The sequence below is a fragment of the Balaenoptera borealis genome (genome assembly GCF_965194805.1).
Source record: "Balaenoptera borealis genome assembly, chromosome: 11".
NCBI classification, from domain to species: Eukaryota; Metazoa; Chordata; class Mammalia; order Artiodactyla; family Balaenopteridae; genus Balaenoptera; species Balaenoptera borealis.
The window spans coordinates 96,668,114-96,695,245 of NC_138868.1; the positions used below are offsets into that span (position 1 = coordinate 96,668,114).

The 27,132-nt window shown below is 47.6% G+C and overlaps 1 protein-coding gene across 8 annotated transcripts in view; it reads right to left on the reverse strand.

Moving 5' to 3' along the window:
* The window catches only part of SIK3 (SIK family kinase 3), a 247,155-nt gene that overhangs the window by 7,109 nt on the left and 212,914 nt on the right, over positions 1 to 27,132 (reverse strand). The window contains exons 7-22 of one of the 8 annotated variants that reach the window (XM_082339742.1): positions 25,522 to 25,640; positions 24,870 to 24,980; positions 24,481 to 24,624; positions 23,972 to 24,049; positions 23,752 to 23,861; positions 22,247 to 22,400; positions 21,825 to 21,980; positions 18,546 to 18,616; positions 16,179 to 16,322; positions 12,241 to 12,391; positions 11,386 to 11,511; positions 11,034 to 11,119; positions 10,482 to 10,591; positions 9,132 to 9,471; positions 7,703 to 8,574; positions 5,797 to 5,976 (exon numbers count right to left, since the gene is read on the reverse strand). In XM_082339742.1, the coding sequence (XP_082195868.1) occupies positions 5,797 to 5,976; positions 7,703 to 8,574; positions 9,132 to 9,471; positions 10,482 to 10,591; positions 11,034 to 11,119; positions 11,386 to 11,511; positions 12,241 to 12,391; positions 16,179 to 16,322; positions 18,546 to 18,616; positions 21,825 to 21,980; positions 22,247 to 22,400; positions 23,752 to 23,861; positions 23,972 to 24,049; positions 24,481 to 24,624; positions 24,870 to 24,980; positions 25,522 to 25,640 (2,952 nt within the window). Of the gene's footprint in view, positions 1 to 5,796; positions 5,977 to 7,702; positions 8,575 to 9,131; positions 9,472 to 10,481; positions 10,592 to 11,033; positions 11,120 to 11,385; positions 11,512 to 12,240; positions 12,392 to 16,178; positions 16,323 to 18,545; positions 18,617 to 21,824; positions 21,981 to 22,246; positions 22,401 to 23,751; positions 23,862 to 23,971; positions 24,050 to 24,097; positions 24,236 to 24,480; positions 24,625 to 24,869; positions 24,981 to 25,521; positions 25,641 to 27,132 lie in introns of those variants that run through there. The other 7 variants (XM_082339745.1, XM_082339743.1, XM_082339747.1 and 4 more) reach the window with 7 other exon arrangements.

Consider the following 27,132-nt stretch of genomic DNA (forward strand, 5'->3'; position numbering starts at 1 on the left):
TTTCTTCTTCTTGACCAAGGATGGTCAAGAAGAATACCAGGGCCACACCTAAATTGACAGGATCCTCCTGGTGGCACTTCTGGCTCCAGTCCTTAAGAGCCTAGAACTTCAACATACGTTTTCTTTGCTTGGTTGGTTTTTCTGGGTTAAAGCTCCCTGGCAACTATTGGGCTTATCTCCTGATGAACTGTACCTTAGCGAGACCAGGCTTTTAAACAAATTTTAATAGGAAATACAGTCCTAATGCTAACTGTACCATCCCAGTATCTATTTGAATAACGAAAGTAAAATGTGCTGCTTGAGTGATGGTTAAGGGGTTTCAGGTATCTATATTCAAATGATCTCCATAACCATCAAGGTGAGGCCTGGGTTCAGGGGCTGAGACAGGACGGGAAGGAAGGGGAACAAAGTGACATGCACGTTGCTGGTAATGCAAAACACTCTGGAGAAAAGTGAAAGGATGGGAGCTTCCAAACTACCAAAAATGAAGTCAAGTGAGAAATTTTTTGAAAGTTCTTTGAGCAAAGAGGTCAAAGGAAGAGCCAGGAGCCACCTCTTTTGCTACTGAAAGCTGAAAGCCAGCAGCGAGAGGAAGATAAAAGAAAGCCTATGCCAGGACTTGCTCTGTGGGATTAGGTCACCCATCCTACCCACCCAGCCCGATTCCTCTCAGTGGACATAGCTCACGTGCTGGCCGCAGGGCCAAACAAAAGCCACCGGCAGGAAGTGGTGCAAGGCTGCCTCTGTGGAGCGAGGGACTGGCTCTTGAGTCTGCTTTGACAGGAAGGAACACGAATAGCTGCTTCTTACTTTTCCGAAGTGTTTTCTAATGCCTATACTTTCTTCTTTGATAGCTAACCCCATCCACTCAATTCCTTGGGGCTCCTTTTTTCTGGACTATAGAGCTGGATGCAAATCTCATGAGCTGCACCTCCTTGCTCTCCCAAAGACAAACACGAGAGCTCTCCTGTTTAAAGATTTTTAAAGGATGATTATCAAACGTGAGGAAATGGCAAGGCTAACGGCATGTATAAGCCCTGGTTCTTTTTTTTAAATTTATGTATTTATTATTTTTATTTATGGCTGTGTTGGGTCTTCGTTTCTGTGCGAGGGCTCTCTCCAGTTGCAGCAAGCGGGGGCCACTCTTCATCGCGGTGCGCGGGCCTCTCTTGTTGCGGAGCACAGGCTCCAGACGCGCAGGCTCAGCAATTGTGGCTCACGGGCCCAGTCGCTCCGCGGCATGTGGGATCCTCCCAGACCAGGGCTCGAACCCGCGTCCCCTGCACTGGCAGGCAGACTCTCAACCACTGCGCCACCAGGGAAGCCCTAAGCCCTGGTTCTTGACATTTGGTTCCTTCCCACCTCTTCCAGAGGCCTCAATGTGTTTATCTGATATGTACGCTGAATCTCCCTCCCCCAACCCACCTCTCTTTTTTAAATCTATTTTTATTCCTGAGAATGGGGTTTCTCCAAACCCAAACACCCACCCTCCTTTTGGCCCTGCCTTTGGGAAGGTCCCATGGATTCTGTCCTCCTAGTCTGCTCTCTTCACAGCCTTTGGGTCTGGTGCCAACACACCTGAAAGTGCCACCAAGACAGAGCGAGCTATTGCTTGACAAATCACATGACGAGTCTTTCTGACTCCCCGGCCTAGAGCTCAGAAGCACTAGCTCTGGGGTCAGGAAGACCCGGGCTTGGATCCTGGCTTCACCAGGATTCCTGAGGTGGGGGATCCTGGGCAAGTTACCTGACTTCCCTGGGCCTCCGTCTCTTCATCTGTAAAATAGGACTTACGCCACAGGTGGGTGAAGGGCTTACTTGAGCTTGGTACTCTGTTATGAGCTCAGTAAAGACTCATACTCATTTCAGAGATGTTACTTCTGAGTGGTTGGGGCACAATGAACCAGTTGACAAAAACAAACAAGAAAATGATTTTATCACAGAATCCTACTTCCAGAATTATGGGGGCAGTTTACCCATAGGTAAGTGAATAAGTGAGTCACTGAAACTTTAATTTCCAGGAAAGAAGCCTCTGGTTTAGAAGCGACAAATGGAAGTTAAAAACTAGACGAAAGGGAGTTCCCTGGCGGTCCAGTGGTTAAGACTCGGCGCTCTCACTGCTAGGGCCCAGGTTCAATCCCTGGTAGGGGAACAAAGATCCTACAAGCCTCGAGGCACAGCCGAAAAAACAAAACAAAACAAAACAAAACCAAAATCAAACAAACAAAAAAACTAGACGAAAAAGAAGCCTATTAAGGACTTCCCTGGTGGCACAGTGGTTAAGAATCCACCTGCCAATGCAAGGGACACCGGTTTGAGCCCTAGTCCGGGAAGATCCCACATGCCGCGAAACAACTTAGCCTGTGTGCCACAGCTACTGAGCCTGTGCTCTACAGCCCGCGAGCCACAACTACTGAGCCTGCGCGCCTACAGCCCGCGCTCTGCAACAAGAGAAGCCACCACAATGAGAAGCCCGCGCACCGCAACGAAGAGTAGCCCCCGCTGGCCACAACTAGAGAAAGCCTGCGTGCAGCAACAAAGACACAACACAGCCAAAAAAAAAAAAGCCTATTAATAGGAGTTGGGTAACAAACCAGGGCTCTGTCTGTTCAAATTTCAATATAACTCACAGGTTGAAGATCTGGAAGGGCTGGCATCTTTTGCTTGGCAGATATACTTGGAAGGGGTAGAATGGGAGGCAAGGAGGCATAAAAGAATATGACTAGGAATTCAGGAAACTTGAAGTCAGGTTCCAACTCCATCACAAACAGTGTATGAACTTGAATAAGTCATTTAATCTCTCCTAACCTCAGTTTCCCTATCTGAAAAATGAGGGCTGTTTGGGGGCTCAACAGCTAACACATGTGTAAGGGTCTTTAATAAACTGTAAAGGACTACACAAGAAAAGTATTATTTTTAGTAAGAATGTTGAGTCCTGTGTTTAGAAGTCCCCTGTGACACTCTATAGGTGAGACCCTTGACCAGTTTGGCAGCTGGGTGGGGTGGGGGGGGGGAATGGGGGCATGTGTGTAAACAGACCAACCCACTGGCCAAGGAACGGGAAATTCAGGCTCAAATCTTTGGCATTCTTTATGCCAATTCAGCAGCTGGAGGAACTATCAAGCTCACCACAGGATATATAAATAATGCGGAAAGAGGATTGCTGGGAGCAGAATTCTTGGGTATTTTCCCAAGTAAAGCTGAGACAGTACAGGGGGAAGGATGACCATCTGATCACGCAAGGGGAAAAAATACACAAACGGACACAAAGCACAGCACCCACCTACCCAGGGAACCTCGGGGCAGCTTGCACAACTCTCTATTGAATCTGTCAATGTTGACTCATCCTTACTCATTTACTGGGTTTTAAGAGAAAATGAGAGAAATGACATGTTGTGCATATCCCTCCTAAAGGTTCCGAGGGGTAAACCCTCCCGGTCTGTCATCGTTTGACTCCTCTGTGAGGCCTGAAGTCCACCAATGCTGCTGAAGCTGAGTGGGTTCCGAGTAGAGGATGTGGTTTTCTCTGTGAGTTCAAGCTGGTAATCTCACTGTGTAAACGGGTTATGCTATCATATTTATTTGCAAAGTAAAAAAAAAAAAAAAAAAATCAAGTGTATGTAATACTACAGAGGGAAGATAAACCTTACTTCTACTTCTGGCGTGGCAGACGGGAGATTACAGGCAGCGTGGGGCATGTCTAGCCCTGAAACTTCCACACATTACAAACAGACCTTTGGCACGTTGCCTGCTCAGCACTCTGGCTGCGCCTGGCCCCGCACTGATTGGTGGCACACGGCTGTAAAAGAAATAGGTAAGCATGGCCGCTGATAACGATAGCATGTAATTTTCCTTGACTAACACCAGCAATCCCTGATAATCTACCCTTAAGAAATTTTAGAAAGATGCCAGTAGCTCTGCTCGTTATAATTATACCTCTTACAGAACTCATTACGTAGCGCTTCATTTAAGTCTCTTTATGAGCTTGTCTCTCCCGACCCCCAGCCCCCAGTACAAGCTCCCTGAGGGCAGGTTCTCCACCTTTTCATCCCTGCATTCCCCACTGGACCTAGAATACAGTCTTGTGTGATCTAGTCATTCAATAAATTTCGCTGAATTCGCTCTATCACAGAAGTAACACATGAAGTGTTTGGGGGCCCGTGTGTAACTACGAGCAAGCAGCAGGCGTCCCCCCACAAAGACATAAACAAGGACGAGCTGCACCCACGTGCCTGCAGGGTGGTGGGCGGAGCACATCACAACCCTTTCTTGGCAGAAGGAAGGGCAAATTATCGGATGATTCTTTGGCGGTTGTAAAACTCTGAGCTCTCATGTTTTTAAAAGAGTAGAATCACGTCAGGTTAAAGCAGGAAGAGATTGTGGAGCCTAGTTTCTCCTGTAAAAGGGATCGTAAGACATACGCCCAAGGTGGTTGTGAACAATAAATGAGTAACTGGCTGGAGGGCACCAAGCCCAGAGCAGACCAACTGCAAACACCTTCTCGGAGGGGGCATCTAGCTAACATCCCTCACGACGCAGATGAAGACAGGGAGGTGCGGTTAGGTGCCGGGGTGGTCACAGGTTTAAGGTAAGGACAATGGGGACACTTCAGGATAAGAAGAAGTTTTAAACACACATAGGTACATCCCCAGAGGGATTGTAACTCTTAACTCTGGAGTGGCTTTGGGCTTCCCTGGGCTACTTCTTCTCTATTGCAGTATTTTACTATACTGGATTCTAAACTCACAGGGTAATAAACTTGGGGCTTTATTTGTTAAAGATAATTGTACATATGGTTCCAAAAGTCTCAAAATAGAAGTCGAAAGAGGTTAGAAAGAGGCAAGGTGAATAGTATTGAAGAAAAGGCATACGCCGTAGCTAAGTTGAAGAGTGAGCTGAGAGTAAACTGGGCAGAGACGGGAAGGATCATCTCTACCGTACACTGGCAAGCAGGGCAGGCGCTCAGACTAGGGCTTCTAGAAAAGCTCGCATCCAAGGTCAGGAAAAGAAGATTTAAGAATAAAGAGGGCTTTGGGGGGAAGCAAAACTGATCATGAGGCAACAAGGACAGGGTAGTTTTGAGCTGAAACCTTTAGGGGTGTACTTATGGCTTGACTCTTCCAGAAACCAGAAAGGATGCTTGCGGAGAATGATGGCGGCGATGGCGGCGGATGGAAGAAAGCAGGGGGAAGGAAGAGGGAGAAGTAATCGTAGTCACTCAGCTTGGGGAAGAGGTGGGAGGGACTCGTCAGGAGAATCCTGACTGAAGTTTAGGTCTGAAGTGGAGTGAAGTGATTTAAAGCCGCGGGGAGCCGCTGGAGGCAGATCATCCTCTGGATTTCAGGAAACCTTGGCCCTTAGCTTCTATTAACTCCTTCACATAGACTAGACTTCACACCGACCAAGGCAGCTTGCTTCCCCCCAAAAACGTCCCTGAGACACTCCCACCCGCTGGTCTTTCCTCATGCTTCTCCCCTAAATCCAAACGGCAAAATCCTTTCCATCCACCAAGACCCAACTCAAATGTCACCTGCTGCGGGAAACCTGCCCCTGCTCCGACTGAGAACTGGCCTGTCCCTCCCCTGGTCTCCCACAGCACTTGGACCAGCCACGTCCTGCCTTCCTGCAGGCACCAGATAGACCTGCAAGCCCGCCGAAAGGGGGTTCCTCTGACAATCAGGGGACACAGGTGAATTCAAGCCCCCTGGTCTTCCTGTACATAGGAGTCACACAGGAGGGAAAAGTGAAGGGAATTCAGAGAGGGTATTTTTGAAGAAAAATATTTCAAAAGGTTACTTTCACACATGGTAATCCAGGGTGCGGGCGGGGAGTGTGCACTGTGTGCTCGCTCGCTCGTGCCCCGAGCCTTGCACACCCAGCGTGTGCTCAGCGAGTATCTGCTGGCGTGAAGTGAGTAGCTCTCCTGAGCGGTGGGCCCTGGGGGCAAATCACTTAACCTGGGCCTCAGGTGCCTCACTGGTAAAATGGAGACAGTAAGATTTGTCAGGATTAGACAAGTTCATACGTGAACAGCATCTGGCGTCTGGCACGTGGAAAGCACTACGAAGTGTCAGCTTTTCTCCTTTTCTGGTGAAAGCTGTCATTCGCACAGGAAGCTTTCCCACAGCATCCCTGATGCCGTCAAGCTGCCTCTGCTAGAACACTCCCAGCCACAGGAAGCTCCCAGGCTGCTGAGCAGCCTATTCTGGAAAGTTCTCAGGAAGGTCTTCCCCAGGGGACTGAAATCTGCTGCAACTTCTATCCCGATCTTGATTCTGCCCCATAATATGAGCCCATACCTTTTCCATCTGACAGGTATGATAGCTCTCCTGAGTTTTTTTCCCCCAAGCCTAAACATCCCCAAGTCTGTCAGCCAATCCACATACGGCCTGGCTCCGAAACCCCCCACCGTCCTACGTCTGCCTAAAAACGCAGCAGCGGCAGGCGGACACGATACATCTGACTGGTGCAGACCTCAAACTGGACGGCACCCACCTGCTCAAAAGCCCAGGATTTAACTGGAGTTTTAGGGAACCACATCCCTATCAGTGCTTAATGAGCACAACCCGAATGCACCAGGTCCTCTGCACATAAACTGATTTAGAGCCGGGTCTTCCATCCTGCTCTGTGCCAGCAGACCCAGTTCCCCCAGGAGTTGAGTTTTGTGTGCTGACTTTAAAAGGACAGGGCAGGAGAGGCAGGCAGCTTCAAGAAGGGGAGGATGGGAGAAGTGCCCAGCTTCGGGGCTGTATATTTCATTTTCAATGCCCAGCTTCGGGGTTGTATATTTCATTGTATACTTCATAGATCTCCTTTTCAAGATCTACCATGATGGGAGGGATGTCAGTCCAGATTTCGAGTAGGGTGAATGCCATGACACGAGTGGAACAATGTCTTCTGAGTATAAGTTACTGACAGTAATCCCAATCTCCTCCCAAATGAAAATGAATGTACTCACTAATTATACAGTGATACTAAATGAAATGGCATGGGGTCCCTTATGATGCTGTAATATTCTGTGTTTAGCTTATTAACAAAGTGATCAGAGTAATAATAATACCTCAAATTATTTACATCATACATTCAGATGATCAAGTGTGCCTCTCTCTCCCTCTCTCTGTGTCACACACACAAACATTATGTATAAACATAAAACATACGTGTATGCTTTAATCTTCACAAATACTCTGCAAAGGACCGTTATTCCTCCTGCCCTTTTTCACAGATGAGGAAATAAGAACCTGAGATTTAAGTGACAAGGTCACTGCATTCGTAACACAGGCGTGTCCAGGACTGAGGGGCCCTGACTCTTAGTTCAACACTATTTACACTAAATCCTATCTCCTTAGCACCGACTGACTTTTATTCTACCGCAGAGGTTAAAGCTAGCTATTTTGATGACAGCCGAGAAACTCTGGATTCTAAGGAACCACGGTATGAATATGGGAAACAGGTAATATACCTTACTGACTGCACTATCTATATGTCAGTTGTCTATCACTCTCTTTTAAGTTTGAAAACAGATCCCCTTCCCCACCAAATACCCACTTCCTACGTGCTTCTCCCCTAAAAGGTGCTGAAGGTCTTCTCAGGAATTCTTTTTTTCTTAGGAACCCAGAGTACTAGCTGAAAAAAGGTAATACTGCTGAGTTAACTGAATGAGGGCAGACTGGCCCGGGACTGGACTTTGCAGGGCTCTTACCTCGGCTGGACACCTTATTTCTATTGAACGCAGCAGCTGGCTGTCGGTACGGATGTATCCCCAACTCCTGCACATGACTCACGGTTCCTAGTAAAGACTCAGGGTCCCCGGGTCCGCCAGTACTCATGAGCAGGGGGCCGTCGTGGCAACCTTTGGTCAACGTGTTCACGTTCTTCCTGTCCGGAAAGCCATCCTTGGCCCCCTCACACGAGCACTCCTCCTCCATGCTCTCCGAGTGCACGAGCGCCGGCTGGTGAGCGTAACCGTGGGTCGGGGTGGGGGAGGAAACCTGCGAGATACATTCTTGCGCCCTGATTTGCAGAAGATGCTGGGGGCTGGTGTGGTGGTGGTGGTAAGAGTCAGCGTTTTGATACGGTAAAGCCTGGCGCTCTGTCATGCTCTGTCCCCCGAGGCCGGGAGCCAGACTGCCTGCGTCCCCCTGGTTCATATGCCTGAACAGTTCTTGGTACTCTTGCTGCTGCTGCTGCTGCCGCTGCTGCCTCTTGATGAGCTGCGCAAACTCTGCCGGGGGCAGCCGGATGTCCGAGTGGCCGGTGAGCGAGTGCCGGGGGGAGAGCAGTCCTTGGAGGATGTGGGGGACCTGCTGGTGTCGTGCGTAGTCCGGCGGCGTCGGGGACAGCAGGGCCTGCTGCAGCGCCGACGCGGTATAGTGCGGTGGCTGCTGATGAGCGCTGGGAGGGAAGGTGGGGAACTGGTCAAGTGGAGGGACTTTCAGGGCTTGGGTGGGAGGTAACCCCACTCCTGCTGAAGGGCTGTAGCTGCTGGGGGAACCCCGGGACTGGTCCGACAACAGATGGGGGTGTAAATGCGCCTGGTCGTAGTTAGCAGGGGAGAACCGAGTCACGTTCACGCTGCAGACACAAAAGGGAGGGAGTACCAGGCATCCGTGTGACAAGCGTGCTAGACTGCCCAGGGGAACAGCTACCACGCTTCCTCAGTGGGGAGCCCCCGCTGGCACAGAGGACCGCGGTGGACGGGGCGGGGAAGATGGGGATGCATGCGTCATCCCCACCCGTCCCCTCTGGCTGTAGGTAGCAACATCACTTGAACTATTAAGATGTACCCATCTCTTAGAATATGGGTGACAGAGAAAGAAACAATCCTAAAAGAACAGACAAGGGGCAATGGCATTTTTACCAACTCCTCTAATTGGCCGCTTTCTTCTTTGCAGACATATAGTAAGGTAGCTTTGTCCTTTTCTTCCTCTGTCTCATTAGCATTTTGATCCTGGGTCAATATATAGATTTCAAGTCCGTCCCAAACCTACCACCCCAATTTTAATAAGGCTGAAATGAGCACAGCCCAGCCAGAACCCTTCTCCTTTCCTCCTCCCCTCTCGCCCTGCTAAGGGGCTTCCTCCCACCTAGGCCACCTGGAGAGACGGCTGGGTGACGCTGGGCCGGCCTACCTGTGGGCCTCCGCACTGTCGGCGCTCAGCTGCTTGGACAAGGGCCGGTGCCCATAGCTGAAGGCGGCCATCAGGTTGGTCCGGTGCTGCATCTGAACCTGACTGGCGCTGGGGCTGATGGAGACGCCCCGGGCAGCAGGGCCTGCAGCTGTCCCGGACATGCTGCTGAGCATGGCAACAGGCTCCTGGACTTGGATGGTCACCTGCTGTGACTGGGGAGGCTGCTGTATGCCCAGGCAGGTTAGTGCCACATTGGGAGGAGGGGAACAGTTCTCAGGCTGCTGCTGGAAGACTGCACTGCGGGAGGGGAAGCCTTGAAACTGCGAGGGAGATGCAGCACCTGGAGAGAAAGGAACCTCAGAGTGACCAAATGCCCGGGTCACCAGCTGGCCGGAAGTCATGGGAGCCAGTGAGGACGCTTAACCTGCATACCACCCAGAGCAGTGCTTCTCCAACTCCAGGGTGCCGAAGGCTCCTCTAGAGGACTCGAGAAAACACAGGCTGTCCTGGGCCCGACCCATGGAATGCTGATTCAGTAATTTGTCATTCCAGGAATTTGTCATTCCACTAAGTTGCCCGAAAGCTGGTCTGTAGATTGTTCTTTGAGTAGCTCTGACCCAGGGCAGTGCTTCTCAAACTCTAATGCACATACAAACGGCCCGGGGATCTTGCTAAGATGTAGGTTCTGATTCAGCGGGTCTGCGATGAGATCTGAGATTCGACTCTTCCCGCCGATGTTGTTCGTCGGGGACCCCACTTTGGGTAGGAAGGGAGGGCCTAGAGAGCAATTCAAACTCTCCAGGGGATCTAGATTGGGTGGCGTTACTTAAGAGACCCTCAGTTTTTGGAATACTGAACGCTCAGAGTGCTGGTCTCTGAAGGCCCACACAGACTAGGGCACACTCAACTTCACCTTCACCTAAACACCCACAAGCGAGAAGCCACGTGCCCAGTGGATCACCAAACCCAGGCATGACAGGAGAGAAGGTTCTGGTAGTCGCCTTTCATTTGGTAGAGTTGGAGGGGGTTTTATGAAAAATATTATTAACAGTCAACCTTTACTGAGACCTATTTTGTTCCAGAGACTATTTCAAGTATTTAACATATATATTTATTAGGTAAATAGTATTAGTATCCCTATTTCACCTTTGAGCAAGCTGAGGTGCCCAGAAGTTAAGTAACTTGCCTGAGGTCTCACAGCTAAGGAGCTGGTAGAAGAAGTCAAACCAAGGCAGACTCCCTTGAACACTACGTCACGCTGCCACCCGAATCGATGGCTTGAGGCACGCAAGGCTAGGCCTCACTTCTCCCCGCGGCGCACCACGGTTGGGCATAAACCTCTCCACTCACCGTGAGGCTGGATCATGGTGCCGCTCATGGGGGGAGGGCTGTTACTGGGTTGTCTGAAGAGGTGGTTGTTGGGGTGGCTGGGAGGAGGGCTTGAAGGCTGAATCCTTAACCTTAAAAACAAACAGAACCAGATGAGCAAACGCACTTCCTGAGGTGGCAGTATGACCTTGCAGTTAGTTTCAGCCATTCGACACACAGGCGGAAACTACATTTTTTGGTTTTGGTAAGACTCCAGGCTAGACAGACATGCACAGACCGCCCACCACAGTCTACTTAGAGCCATTCACATCTTATTTCCCCAGATTTCCCAAGGAGGCAGCAGTCACTGTGGGCCTCCGTCTGGCCTCCTCTATTACTGGCGTCAGGTTACTTTGTTCACGGGGCTAAGAAAATGAAGCGGCACAGGAGGTCAGGATTTTAGGGGCCCGCTAAAATTGACCCTGGTCTCCCTGCTTTTCAAGTGGGTTCTTCCAAGAGGAACGTTAGAGTCAGTCAGCATCGCCCATGAGAGTCAGGCCAACAGCTTAGGCATGAAACAACATGCTTCATTACCTCTGGAGCTGGTGGGTGAGGAGGGCGGGCTGATTCTCACACGCAGCCTGAAGGGGTGGAGAAGGCTGAGGAGGACAGATAGAATCCTAAAACAAATTCAGGAAAGGAGAAAAAACACTCGTGAGCTCGAAGATTAACAAGACCCGTTCTCAGGAAGGGAAGAAGCTCTCTGTGGCTGAGATTCACGCTACTGTTGGTCATCGAAAGGTTTGATTACCTTTACTCAACCATGGCAACCACGCATATAACTCAGCTCCTCTTTGCCCTGCGTGATCTCCTCCGAAACTCACAGGCCAATCAGCCTGGAAGCAAACTGCAAAGAAGCTGGAGAAAGCAAAGAGGGAAGGCCTACTTGAATCTGCTGCTGGAGAATCTGGTGGTGCTGCTCTTGCTGGTACAGCATGTGCTGCTGCTGCGTCTTCTCCAGGGCTCTTTCATCAATCTGCCCCCCGTACATCTTCTGCAGCTGCTCACACTCCTGAAGGGAAAGCAGTGAATACAGATGGGATGCAGCCGGGCCCGCGCCACGCAGGCGTGTCAGCAGATGCAGACCTGCCCCCAGGTCTCACGGGCGGAAGGAGCCACACAGGAGAACAGTGTCCTGGAGGAGCAACTAACCCATTTACGTAGCCATTGGTGTACGAAATACATTCACGCTCTATTCTGGCTGAACAAAGGGAAAACTCCAAGATGGCCTGCGTACAAGCAAAGGTTCCAGCGTGAAATCTGTGTACAAAGCACATGCCACTCGAAGCTTGGTCGTCAAGAAGGCAGAAAGGAAGCCGGCCCTTTCTAAAGCCTGGGGGTGCGCTTCCTTCCTCTGGGAGCGCCATTCCATACCAACCGGAGAGTATGCCAGGTGGTAAGAATGCAGAGCAAGCTCCAGCAAGACCCAGGGCCCATAAATCATGAGAGGAATGCCAGGGTTGCTTCGAAGGACATTCCCTGGGGCCCCCCACCGAAACACAAGCCCAGAAATTGCTCTCTAATGAACTACAGAGACAAGAGGAAAATGTAGTCCCTTCCTGGGGAAAGCTGGACATAACAAGAAGTAAGGAGAGTGTCGGGAAGCTATTTGCTTTGGAACCTCTAAAACTTCAGTGCTGCTGACATGAAGGGGGTAGGAAGTTTAACACCCGGGTCCTCCTGCAATACTGCTCTCTGTCACCCATGCTTCGCCAGAGAGGCCTGCCCTCTCTTCCATTACCTGCTGCAACTGTTTGATGCTGCTGTTGTTGCCCATTTTTTCCAGGTGAGCTTTGAAGGCCTGGATGCTTGCAGCCCCATCAGAGAACCGGCGCACAGGGGAGAAACGCTCCGTAGGGAGGTGCAGGGTGTTGGAGTCCTTGTAGGTAGAGCTGAATACATGGGAAGAGAAGGTTAGGGGCTAGGACTCAGGGGTTTTGACCAAATCACCTAGGGACACTGTTCCAGATGAACACAAAGCTGGCGGGCTGCACGTGCAGCCCTGCACATTACGCCACTTCCACGTCATCTCCAGAGGCCGGTCGTTTCCCTAGCCTGCTTCCCTTAAGAGGCCTCCAAGTGACCGTCTTCCATTTCCACTTACCTTGAGTTGGCTTAATATCCAAGCCCGGTAAGGTCCTGGGATCAAATACATCCAATTCTTACAAATACACTGGGTCAGAGAGAAGAGCTTCACAGTATCCCTCAGGCCCAGCTGTATAGGAACTCCTGCTTTTATAATCATGTCTCTATCTAGTGCCTTTAGAAACCTAGAGCAAACCTACCCGTTTGACCCGAAGTTTTCCCTGAGCAGCATTCTCCGTACGATGGACCAGAGGGAAACTACAGTCAACTGTGGGGTCAAAGGTCTGGCCTGGAATTCACAGGTTTTGTGCTAGAAAACGGAGGGTGGAGGTTAAAGTGGGGAAAATGGGGACTTGTGATCCCCAGATGGAGACAGCCCATTCTTAAGGAATGTGGGCCTCAAGATCCTGCACGTACCTGGTCAACGCAAATAAGGTTACCTGCTGTGAAAGTTAACTTCTCAGGGCAGTGGCACCCTCCCAACCTGCTAATGAAAGAGGAATCATGTGGATTACCTTCAAAATGACCCACTGCTCAATCAGAACACAGCCAGTGACTTACAGAAAGAAAGAACAAGCTATCAATGATAAGGAATGCCTAAGACAGCATCAGAGTTAGAAGCTAACACCTATACTTATTACCTAATCAGAAAGAGATGTTTATGGGTTGAGGTAAGCAGACAAAAGACTGCCAAGGCAGCATTCCAGCAGCTGATGGAAAGGATCAGGATTTCATGTCGAGGGCAGAGATGACATCACACTGAGCTATGGGTGACATGATGTACCACCTTGCCAGTCACTCATTCTGGACTGAAGCAGAACCAAGGCTAAGGAAGAGGGTTAACAAGCGAGTTCAAACGCAGCAGACAGGGAGGGACTAGGAGGGTCTGGTGACTGTGCAGAGGGGTCAAGAGAGTTCTGGCAGCAGGTGAAAGCCCTTTACCCTCTCTTCTCTAACGATGGCTCCTGTTTCAGACTCTACCTGAAGCCGAACAGTAGGGAGCTGATGAAACGAACACGAACATGCATCTGGTTCAGTAACACAAAAGACAAATGATTTTGGCAGACGCACTCCAGAAACAGTGATCGTGAGAGCCGCTCTCAGGAGTATTTCCTCAATACTTCTTATTTCTGTCTCTGCTTCAGGTGTTTGGAGTTAAAGCAAGCAAATACTATTTTCTCCTAAAATTTGATTCTTACACTTGCAATATATTCTGATAATGGACACATTTCTGATTCATTCAGAAAGTCATGTTCTTCAAGGAGTTAATATGGTCTGTCTGCACAAAACACATTCTCTCCCATCAGAGCAATACTCCCAGGTCCAGGTATTTCATGGCTTTTCCAGAAGATCAGGTTGTGAACAGACTGACACCCACGGCAGCCCAGCACAGTAGATTCAGTGGAACAGTTCTGACGCAGCTGCTCATTTTGGAAGCACTGATAGTATCAACTGTGTTTTATTTTTATTAGCAATCATGTTCAAACTCAGGACAGCCTCATATTAGGCTGATATTCCCACTACACTCTTCAAACAGGGACTTGGCACCCCACCTAGATAAAATCCATCAGTTGTGTCAGTTGTTTTTTGTTGTTGTTGTTGTTAATTACACTTAAATTTTTTTAAAATTTTAAATTACACACTTCCCGCATTGAAAAGGTCGGTCAGACCCCTCTTCTGTCTCCATGTTGGACTTTATCTATGATACCCCAGAAGAATAGATAATATGTGCTATTCTTGAGTCATTTCCTCCAGCAAATGAAAGGAATTCAGTAATCTATTCAGGCTACCCATTTTCAGTGTTTTATAGCCTGGGAAAGTTTCTCTTTTCCCCTGAAGACTTACTTCAGTCTCTTGTGTTGCCATGTTTTTATAACCCCATCGAGACACGCTGAGGTTGCATAAATGCCCCACCGTACACAATCTGTCACTCATAAAGCATTCATTCCAGTTCAAACTGGCTTGACCATAGGAAACCCTCTACCAGGAGTGTTCACACAAAAACAGACAGCAGACAGACTTCCAGCAGGCAAGGCCTTGACAATGACTAGGCAGGGTGGAAACCACACAAATGGAGCTGTGGGCCAATGTGGTCTTTCTTTAGTAACAGGTGTAAACAGGATATCAGGTCTGATAAAGGCAGACTATGGAGATGTGCTGATCTTCATGCTTCCCCCATAAGAACACATCCTGAGGAGCACCTGAACTAAACAACGATTAAACCCAAAGGCCTGAAACTAAACAACAGACCCTGACATAGGATGAAAAATTAAGTGTGGGCTATAAAGGAGGGGAAGATAGAAACAGGGGGAAAGAAAGTAAATTAGCGTCTATTAGGTAACAGTGTAGAGCTCAGTTATTGAGAAATCACAGAAAATGTTTGGAGTGGAAAATGCAGCTAATAATCACTCAAAGTACTCTCGATGTAGTATCGTAACAGTGTTAGGCCCTGAGAGATTTTCCTTATAAAAATACTGTCTTTCTGTGCCATCAGAGTTTTATTTGAGAAATGTCATTTCTACTAATAAACCATTTTCACTACATTATTCATGGTCATTTATAAAAGCTTATCTTCCTCCTTTCTAAGTTCCAACGTGGCACTAATGATGTCTCAGTGTGCTCAGAGGTCACCTGTCTCTGCTGATTACCTCTGATGCCCAGTGGGTAACTAGACACAATAAAAGCACTGTGTCAAGATTGCCAGTGTGAGCCTGTTGCAAGATTGAATAACAACACATTTATAAACTTAATCTCCTTGGAATCTGCTTTCCAACCTTCTCAAGTAAGACTGCTTTTCGCTGTCCTCCCAAAAAGATTGAAAGAAAATAAGCTCTAGCGACTGGTGGTGGCTTTGAAAGTGTGGCCTTTGAGCTTGGGGACAGCTTCAGAATGGACTAAAGGTTAAGATTTTCAGTCATCGAGGTGCTCCCAGAAGAGAATCATCTTCTTAAGCCAGCAAAGTGTCATTCCCCTCTGTTTCGAGGCTTACTTGAACTCAATTTTGTGAAGTTTTCTTGGCAAGAAAGGTTACACTTGTTTTTATTTCTTTAAGACAATGAATTATAAATGTATCAGAGACCTACTAAAAGATTTTGCCATCAGAATATTGCAAGGATGACTTTTCAAGCACAACACTCAAGAGGATGGCGTATCTCTGCTCTACCACTCACAAAGGAATGTATCTTCCCCCATATCTAAGCTCCTTGTTCAGCGGTCACGTGATAAGAAATGCTCATTCTTCTGATGGCGATGGGTTATTAAAGGTCAAGCCTACTGATGTGGCTACAAATCCTTCTATATTTCCAGTTGGCCTTCTGAGAGCTTCACCCACTTTCAGGTTTCAAGTTCAGTTTCATCTATAAGTCAACATCTAGAATCACGAGGATCACCTGCAGGCACTCAACGTGCCTGCGAGGTAATGGGAAAGAAGCATCTCATATTGCCCTGGGCACTGCTTAGTTAAGGAGTTGACAAGATGTAAGCTCAGGATGCTATTTAAAGCCACGATGCTAGTCACCATGTCTGTAAGACTAGCCAGAAGGGTGCCTGTCCAATGAGCCTCAAGGAGCTCCCACAGCTCACGTGGCTACTCACCGATGCTGATCAGGTACCAGGTGAGGGGGCCAGACCCGGGAACGGAAAGGCTGCTGTCCTAGCTGCCGCTGTAGGTCCGGTGGGATCTCAGCTGTAGGGTTGGTCATGGCCAGTGTATGTCTTTTGGACCTATTTGCCAAGTACCTGCAACAAGCAGGAGCACATTCCATAGTAAAAAAGACAGACAGGAATATTCCTCAGCAAGAAGCATTAGAAGTTAATCCAAAGCGCTCAGAATGAAACAGTGCCAGAGCTCAAAAAGGGCTCGATGGCCAACAGATCCCTGACTGGATGAAAGTGAAACATGTTCCAAAAGGCCAACAAAAGTTGGCTTACCACTGAAGTGGCTGAATTTTGGACCTAAGAGTAGCCATTAAGAGAAGAGAGAAAACAGATGTAGCTCACGAAGTGGATCAATTTCCCTTACTTCATTCCATTCAGGAAAAGAATTTATTTTCTACTTGTTAGTTTCATTCCTCTTTTCTCTCCAAATTTCCAAACTACAAGTCGGAGGAAATGAGCCCTAAGGATTGTTCCTAGAGATGAGCCAAGAGAGATATTCAGAAGGGCTTCGCATGTGTCTCTTGACGCCACTGGCCCCCAGGGCTGGAGACTGACCTCGCTGCAAGTCACAGAAAACAGATCTTTCCATGTGGGGCTAAGCGAGTTCCAACACCTCCCCTTCCCTCATGCCACATGACTGTAACTCCATCATCAGAGAAGAAAAACTGATGTTGTCCCCAGGGAACCAACATTTTCTAAGGGATGAAGAAATGAAACCACATGAAATGTTTAGAATTGTTTTTTAGGGGAAAAAAAGGCAAGGCAAGAAAACAGAAGTTTCAAAAGCTGAAGAGTGGACAAGCTGATGACTTTTCTTCTGAAGACCTTTCAGATCCACCACTAATACCATTAATAAGGTATCAGTCCCCCTTGGTCTGACTGATGACTCCCTCCACCACTGCCGCTCTTACTGGGCATGAATAAAAGAAGCATTATTCCTTCCATTACATCAAAACTGATGGGCATTTTACCCTTTAAATGTTGGTCTAAGGAAGAAAGAAGGAGCTGAAGGAAGTAAAGTGCAAGACAAAGAAGATAAAATGAAATACTGCTGTCTAATTAAAGTAGGAAGGCAGTAAGTTTCCTAATTTCTCTTCATGACACCAGCAGCACCCATGTACAACGTTACACACCCTGTGATTGGCAAACTATAGAAACCACAGCATCAAGAGAAAAACAAAGTCAACACGATTCCTCTATCGGCTATGCTGTAGAAGGAGCTGGCCCACCAGCCAACACCCCTGTTCTTCACTGCTCTTTCCACATGGGACCAGACTCTTTTTGAACAGCAGCTCTCACACAGAGCTACTGGGGGTAGGGAAAGAATACTGGCCAGCAACCGTCCGGGTCTCATAAAGTGGTCTTGTTTCATTCTTAACTACTTTGCCCATTCCAGCTAAAAACAGTTAACAGACTAGAGAGTAATTAGCGGTATGCAAACTTGCCAGAGGGTAAGCCATTAGTGGTTTAATATCCATTTGATAAAAACACCCAAAGTTTCCCCAAGAGCCCATGAAAACCATTTTATTTCAACTTCCCTCAAGGGAAAAAACATATAATCTTGAAGAACACCTGTATTTCTGGGAAAATACATGCTGGATTCTGGTCAAACCCCCCTCCCCGGAAAATAAGAAAGTCAACTCTCACAAGGGGGCATGCATGGAGCTGAGGACCATGGCTAATGGAACTGAGGTCAAATGAACAGTACAGCATGCCTGATGGTCACTGCCGTTTTCTGTGAATTAGGCATCTCTGCAAACAATGGATATTTGCATCTGTCCCTGGCCCGAATCCCATATTCTTTTTTCAATATCTCTTTGTTGATACAAGGGGATGGAGGAAACACACAGCAAACAGTACAAGAGGTATTCATTCTCCTGGAAAGGAAGAGTCCATGCCAGCGGTCCATGGCCAGACTAGCTAGGATCACTGTCATCCCAAATCTCCAATTCCTTTTCAGTAACAGTTCTTGGCAGGTAGAAGCAGGCTTTGTGCCTTGTGAATACTATCAGAGTTGCAATATGAAGGCAAGGGGCAAGGAAGGAAGGAGGGAGGAGAGAAAAAGTTCTTATGGTTATTGCTGTCACTTAGGGGACTTCCAATGGTGCTTACAGAAATGAAATTTTCTGGGTAGTCTTCTGTTACTTCCATGTGGGGAGGAACATGCCATCTGGCTTGAGCAAAGAGACCACACAAATGTTGAAGCTGCACTGTACCACCTCCTTGGGCAGAGGTGACCTTTCGTTGGTTGCAGGGGGAGCCTGCCCAAGGACGTTCTGCAAGCACTGCCAGATGCCACATTACCTCTGCACAGCTTCCTGATCTGGCTCCCCATCCGAGCTCTCCTCGTCCACAGGGGTAACTGCTGGCACTGCCTGAAGAGAGACAGGAAGGAAAAGCTCAAGGTGGCGCTTCTTCTGCAGTAGCTCTTATTCTAGACACTGGGCTTGGGGCAGGCCTCTGTCACTTTTGTTTTATCTGCAAAGCTTTTCTAGGATCCCTGGGTTATACAGAACTTTCATATACCTTTCCATTGTTCCATTTTTACCTCGCACGGTTGATTTTAATTTGAATTCCTTCCTCTGATTCATCTTCCTTCGTTCATTTATTCATCCAACAAATAGCTGAATGCCCACTATGTTTCAGGATAAAATGTGAATTAATAAAGTTCTTGCCCTTGTTTTACAGTCTAGTGGAGGATAGAGATAGGCAAACAGACAAGTACAAAACAGCAGGACCCAGTCATGGGCGCTTGGGAATTGAGGAAGGCATTCTGGAGGACGTGGCCCCAAACCTGAGACCTGAAGGATGAGCAGGAGTTAGCCCAGCAAAGAGGGGAAGGGGTCGCAAGCGTCTGAGGTTTCTAGGCCAAGAGAAAAGAGAAGGCCTGCGGGTGTTTGAGGACCTGAAAATGTGGGAGAAGCTTGTTTACCTGGAATGTCTAGGAACTGACCTGTTGTTTCATATTAACGTTATTTCCAGACTTTAGATATCCTTTACTCCAGAAAAGCATACTGTTTTTTTAAAAGCACACTTTAGTACATAACATAAAACTGTGTAATTACAATTCAATGCTTTAAAATCGCTGTTACGCACCAAAACATGTAAGTGAGATGAGGACCGCCACAATGCATGCATCACTGTGACTCTGCCCATCCGCTTGTGGGCTGGAATGCTGTATGTCCTTGATAGCTACTCACAGCCTGTGGCTCACATAATCACCATGCCTCAAGCACCAGAGCAAACATCATACCTCAGTTATTACAAAAGAGCATTTTTTTTAATGGACAATAATTATAAAACAAAACAAACTTTTGGAATAGTTCCATTGTCTGTATGCTCCTAGGGTTTCCAGATCCCTTACTACAGTTCTACAAGGCTGGAGTGAACAGGGTTAGGCAGGAAGTGGCTACAGACAAGGCAGGAGAGGAACACTGTGGCCAGTTATAAATGGCCTTGAATACCACATTAAGAAGTTTATTTTGAGAAAAGGCAGTGGTGAATCACTAAAGATTTTAAGCAGGGACATGATGTTACAAGATTTATATTTTAGAAAGCTGGCTTGCTTTAGTTGCAGCATGAAAATGGCTGGTGATGAGGATTAGAAGACAAGCCGGAACAAGGAAGCTGGTTAGGAGGCCACTGTGCTAATCCAGGCAAAGGATGACAGTGGCTTGAGATAGATAGAGAAAGGGCAGTGGAGATGGACAGAAGTAAGATACTTACTTCACAGGCACTGGGTAACTGATTTGACATGGGGAATAAGGGAGAGGGAAGAAGTAAAGATAATACCCACATTCCTAGCTTGTCTAACCAGGAGAGTGACGGTGCCGTTCACTGTTACCCAGCGGGAGAAACAGGTTTCACACAGTCAGGATAAGTTCATTTGAGGACACGTTGAATTAAAATGGTAAGTACTTGTTGAATAACCAACTAAATTCGTGCAGTCGGTAGTCATGTATACAGAAGTACAGAACTCAGAAGAGCATTCTGGGCTGGAGAATCACTCAGTAACTGAATTAGAGAAGTGGACAAGATCACTCAGAGAGAGCATGGAAAATGAGATGGAAACAGGGCCTCAGATAGAACTCTGGGTTTCACCTACTTCAAGGAAAAAGAAGAAAGGGAATCTGAAAAGGAGAGGCAGGTGGAAAACAAAAAGCAAGGAGAATGGGTAAAAGAAGACAATATTTCAAGGAGAAAAATGGTCAGCAGTGACTAATACAGTTGGGAGGTCCAAAGAGATAAAGATTAAAAATGTCCAGTGGATTTACCAACAAAAGCTTGTTCGTGACCTTGGCAAAAACAGTTACAGTGGACAGAGTAAGTCACTGCACCTCCCATAAAGCTGTTCCTGATCCTTCATAACCTACATTGAACTTGCCCTTCTCTGAGTGCCTCTGCCACCTACAAGTCCATGGTCTTCACTCTGGTACTTAATCACATAGGGCCTTTTACTGTTATTCCAATACTTCACATATGTGGATCTTATTGTCCCATATTATAAGCTCAGTGAGGCCAGGAACCGTGAATATAAATTCTTTCCCTTTCCCGACAGCAGTGTTACTGAAAGTGTGGCCCGTGGACCCATGCCAGTCCACAGACTGTTTCGTTACCAATCCAAAATAAGGTAGGTAAAGAAATAGAGAGTAAGATTTACAAACCTTTACAGCAACTTAACGGAGTAATTTTTTTCTGTTGAATCAAATAAAATTTAGCCTTGCAGCAGTTCATATATTTAAAAAGTTTTACTTCTCTAATAATTCACTTTCATTTTATTTTACAAAGGTATTTATCCCTGATGGATGGACTGAAGGGGAAAAAAAGGTCCTCAACTAGAGATACATTAAGAAGCACTGCCCTAAAGCACCCAGTAAGGGCTATGGATATAATTAGCACCCAATCTTAAGGTAGTATGAGACTAAATTAATGAATAAATGAATGAAGGAATGAATGAATGAATTTACCTATGACAGAAAAATAATCAGAAATAAACAGAACCCAGCGGAAGAAAAGAATCTTTGAATGTGACCATCATATAAAAAAAAAATTGGGATTGAGAGATACCAACTGTCAGGTTTGAGCTTGTGAAAGCCAAATAATCAAGTGATTCAGGTTGTACCAAAAGTGTGAGGTACTGTTAATCAAAGGAGGAAGGGCTGGTGAGAATGTAATTTTGGAAACCAGTCTAAAAAGCAATTAAGTACAGAGAAAACTGTTAGCTTCCGCTGCCCTCTGGCAGGGAAACGTTATCTGCAGGAAGGCCAGGCCTGAGGCTAATGCTCCCCGCCCACCAGCCCTTGAAGCTGCAGCCGCCCTTTATGCAAGTATCTATAAGTAGCCCCCTGAGGATGAGGCCTCCAGAAGCAGGCTGCAGTGTGGAAACTATCTGGTTAAGTGAAGAAGTTAACCAAAAATTAACTCTGGAAAATTCTACCAGCCTGAAGAAAATGGGAATGACAATGAGCATCATACATTGAGGGAAAGGAGAAATTCAGACATTTAGGTTGGAGACTCTGGGTTCTACAACCTCTTTATCAAAGGCCTCTGAGAAAGCAAGTTGGGCGTCGTGCTGCAACTCACTGGTGTCATGGTGACAAGAGGGGAGGGTCCCCGTGGGCGCTTTAGCAGCTGCTGGGCATGCAGTTGGATGTTGGCGCCTCCATCTGATGCCCTTCGGCCAAGGGGGCCCATTCCGTTCAGCAGCTGCAGGGTGGGCGGCTGTAACAGGGACTGCTCCTGTCAGTAGAGTGGGAAGGGACAGATTGGTGAGGTGGGGGGAAAGGAGGAGAGAAAACAGCGGCACTCTAATCTACTGAAACTAAGGGATCCTACGATGGTGACGCAGAGTAGAGAAATCTTCCCTCTCACCCGAGCTGCTTTGCAAGAGAAATCATCCTTCCCTATAAGGACACCCTTAAATCCTGGGGACAGTCCCTTCAAGTCTCCCAAAGGGAGCTCTGATGTGCATCCTTGGGGGCAAGCCCTCTCCCGTTTCCGGGTACCTTGTACTCCAGCTGCCCAGCTGGCTGCAGATTTTGCATGGGCAACAGGTTGTGCATGAAGTTCATGTTAGGGGCCACCTGCAGGAATGGAGCCTGCGGGTTGACTCCAGGAAAGCCAGGCAGCAGCTTCTGCAGATCTTCCATAACCTCCGTGCTGATGGGAAACAGGATGGCAGAGAAGTTCGGTTACAATTCTCACTCACAACCTATATCCCCAAACTGATGAAACTGCTAAGTTCGGCACAATTTATTTTGTTTTATTTTTCTACTTTCCTCCTAAATTTGTATTTCCCTCTACGATCCCAGAGCGAGTAGAAGTGTGTGGAACCTGGCGCTCCGCCACTTTACTATCTGGGGCTGGGGATCGCCATTCTTCACGGACCACTCACGTAAAACCAACAGCTCTGAGCCAAGAGGAAACGCTGGCCCCAGTCCAGTTCAGGTTTCCAAGGCCTGGAGGTGAATGGCAAGTTTCTGGAGGACACAGGCCATCCACTAAAACAATGGCTGCCCGAAGTAGCAACTGATTCACCAGGGAAAGAATGCAATCGGTGCCGTCAGTGCTGATGGGCAGATAAGCGTGGATCTGTCGAGCTCCGATGGTGGGGTTTACCGCACACTTTAAAATAAGAGCTCTTTCCACTAACAGCGCGACACAGGACTCCACCCCTTTGCAGCTGACGCAGTCTCTGGAGCCAGAACGTTCCCCTATTGCCTGTTTGATCGTAGGCTGAGAATGAGAAACGTGAAGCAAGCAAACCAGCTGGCAGGGGAGGCTTTTTTGGAAATTGAGAACTCAGAGAAAAAAGAACCCTAGCTTTGCCCCTAGCTGAGCTCTCAAGAGAGCCCCGGCCACACCCTTTTCTTCCCTCCTCAGTACAAGAAATAGCCAGAGAACAGGGGTGGCTATTTCAGGGGTGAGAATCTCCAAGTGCAGAACAAAACTGGGAGAGCTGGTCTTCAGTCCACTTCCCCAGCGTGAGGGCAGCAGGGGACACACTGAAGGACTGTTTTTGGGAAACACTTGGGGAAGCTGGTCCTTATTTGGCGTGGTTTTGGATTTTTGTTTACTTAATTTTTAACATATACAAATTATATCATACTATTTGTCCTCACTTCTTAGATGAGTCTTGCATTCGAATATATGGCAAACAACATCTCTAAAGGCTGTCAAACTCGGATGAATTTTCAGGCGTACCTTTACGTGGCTTAGATCAGAAGACCTTAATCTTTGTGGGAAAAGACATGCTATGCTCTTCACCAAAGTACTGTGATTACCTGGCACGATGGTGGCTTTCAGCCCACCATCCACGAGGGACAGCGCTGTGATTTTTAGTCAAATCCAGTCTCATCTACCAGGGGCCCTGAACTGGGTTAAAAACATGTCTTGGCCACTGGATTAGATCTCATCTGGGAGATACGGTGAAGTAGGGAAAATGTGCCATGGTAGGAACTCAAAGTCAGTGGGAGTTCTCTGCCCGGGTGTTAATCGGGCAGATACTCACCGTGGGTCGGCCACGCCCACTGTGTGCCTCCTCATCGACAAATAGCGGACCAGCGCTTCAGGGGAAGGCTCTTCACCCTCGTCACTGTCCAAGTTCACCGTCCCATCCGGCTGAGGAGGAGAGAAACACAATCAAATTAGAAATACGAAATAAGGAAAGGCAGCAAGACTATGGGCAAGAAAGTAGTTTCAGCCGACAGCTATCAGAGGTTGCTACTTGCCTCCACGATTTGATTCTCTGGGTTGATGAGCTGCACCTGGGGAACGCTGATGTTCACAGTGGTACCAGCCTGCTCCGCCTGGAAAGCAGTACGCACATATACACACATTCCTTCGGTACCGGAGGGAAATAATGATAGGCTTGCAAAGCATTCTTGATTGCTAAACTCTATGTTTCTACCTCTGAGTCTTTGGTTCCTCTGCCCTTAGAAGCTACCAGGAAGCATTCTTTAGAGAGGACAGTCTCTCTCAATGATTTGCTGTTTCTTTAAAAAAAAAAAAAAATTCAACTATTGTTGTCCCTCCCAAGTACTGGGACACTCTTCCATCCTCTCTGTCAAAGAAAGGTTCAGTTCTTGCTTGACCTCTGACAGAGCAAGAGATGACAGCCGGGAGGGGACAGAGGTACGGAAGAATAGGAACTCTTGTGACCTAGAGTTAGTGAGTAATGGCTAACCAACCCCCCTCCATCTTACTTGTCCCGAATCTGGTCACTGGAGTTATTGCCCACCTGGATGTTGACTGGTGCTTGAAAGGTCATGGCTCGGGGCATGGTAGGAGGTACTCCGACACGCAGAGTTTTATGTCTCTTATGCCGATCACACAGCAGGCTGTAGATTGCACTATAGTGATCATAGGCATCTGATCTTAATGACTACCAAGAGAAAAGGGGAAAGAGCAAAAAACCTGGGTGATACGGCATGTCAATGACCAAAACCCTTTTAATAGTAACAGTAGAAAACCAAAGCGCCTTCTTTCCAAGGCCCAGACAGGGGCAGAGGAAGAAGAACGGGAGGAAAACAAAAAGATCCAAGTTCCCAGGAAAGAGGAATAATGGAAAAGGCAGGACAGAGGGAGTACAGCTACACCCCACCTTGTCCTCCACTCGTTTACAGATACCTGTAGTGTCCGCTCTTTGTCCAGTCCCATGTCCTCCATGGCTAAGAGGACATCCTCATTTAGGGGGTCCATCTGTCTTTCTTCCTTCAGCTGCTGGCATTCAGCTATTAACTGTAACAAAAAAAGGCAAGCTATCTAACTCCCAATTAACCATGTCAAGATGGCATATCATATATAATGAACAAGCTGTTCCATGCTGCCTAGCTTGGGATATTTTTGGCCTCAGACAAAGCCTAAGCAAGAAAGCCCTGGGTACTCAACTAGGAGCAGATAAGATCGTAAGGCCACTATTTTCCTGAGCTCCTTGGGGTACCCGGGATGGCTACAGGGGTTCAAATAAAGGAATGCTACAGGAGCCACTGGACTGAGCACACTAAGAGGAGGGAAACAACCCCGTGGGAGGAGGCTGCACGGCCCCAAGAGCCAGGAAGGGACTCTGATTTGAGGACAAGCAGCAGGGAACTGGTATCACTGTTCTCCAACAACTCAGCTGGTTTAGGATTCCTTCTTGCTGGCTTCACTTGCTTTAGGATTACACAACAGTTTGTACCTAGGCCCGCCTTTTCAGCTCCTGGCCTGATTACAATCTCATGCAGAAGAGACTGCAGTAGCCCTAAGAGGAGTTCCCTGGGGCGAGTGGTGCCCAGCTCACCCTGTCAAAGCTGGGATCAGCGTCCCCGAGCTTCATCCACTTGTGCTTGCAGATCTGCTCCATGGAGAGGCGCTTGTTGGGGTCTAACACCAGCATGTGGCGGATCAAGTGCTCACACTCTGCAACAGACACAGAGCCTGCGTCAAGGTCGGTGAGGGAAGCACCGCTGGGGCTGAGGAACTAGAGGCAAGGTGAGCAGGCAGATTTTCAAGCTCCTGACTTCTAATTTGTTTCTCTTGCTTTGTGATCCTTACCTATGTCCTTGCTTACTCCAGGAGAGACTGGGCAAAGGCAGAAAGAGGTGGAGGAAAGAGAAATTCAAGTCTGGTAGTCTGGTTAATTAATACCTTCACTAAAAGTCAGATCAGAAAAAATCTGGGGATAATCCCTGGATTTCATTTATTTATATTATGTACGACCTCATTTAAGGCAATTAACGAAGAGTTTTGAATGTCCTTCTGAAGAGATTCAGTTATCTTACAAGGTCCTCAAAATAGTTCCTCCCTCCTCTATTCATTCCTATGTGCATACTAAGGCTTTCAGCTTAGGGTCCAAAGCACTCATCAAAACTCAAGGAATTAGATGTTCTGATGGTTCCAGGTGTGGGGAGAAAGGCACAGGCACAGGATGCCTCCCTACCACACACTGGGTCTCTGCTGGCCTTACTGATCATCTTCTCTGCGTTGTTTAAACATTCGCAGGTGCATACAACTGGGCTCTGAGCTAAAGAGATTCAGATCAAGAGATGTCTCTCTCGGGGAGCTCATGCTACAGAATATATTGCAAAAAGAATGACGGTTTCAAAATCAAGACGCCTATATTCTGATTTCAAAACCACCCTCTTATTTCTAAGTTTTCTCATGTGTAAATTGGGGGTTTTGAGGATGAAGGTGGTGATGATGATAGAAACAGCAGTATTAAGATACTCTTCCGAGCACTTTACACAATTATTTTTATCTCATTCAATCCTCACAGCAATCCTAGGAGGAAGGAACTATCATTCTCATTTCGGAGAGGGTAAAAATTAGGTGCAGGGAAGTCAAGAAGCTTGTCGAAGACCACATAATAGGTCAGATTTCAAACCAGACAGTCTGACTCTTAGGTTGTTGCTCTGATCCACACCCTATCTCACCCAGAACCCGCAGAACAAAGTCCAAGGTCCTTTGACTTTCCCGAGCTCCAGCACACGGGCCTTCTTTCTAGTCTGTGTGCGTGCTTCACTCACCCCCCTCCAACAGCATTTACACGCGCTGTTTTCCTCAGTCGGGACAGCCGCTCCCAACCCCTCACTTGGCTGGTTCCTTGTCATTTGGGAAAGGGCTTAAATGTCACTTTCTGAGAAAGATCTTCCCTGGCCACCTCATCCACCTCAAGTAGGCTTCCAGTCGCTCTCTATTACATCACACTGATTTTCTTCACGCTAATGACTTCTTTGTGAAATCACCTTGTTTATTTACTGCTTATCGTCTAACTCCTCCCCCACCCAGGTAAGGTCCATGTCTTTCTTATTGCTGTTTCCAGCACCAAACCTGCAATGCCAAAGATGATTATTACACCTAATAGGAGCTGAATAAACAGCTGCTGAATACATGAATGAATAAATATTTATTG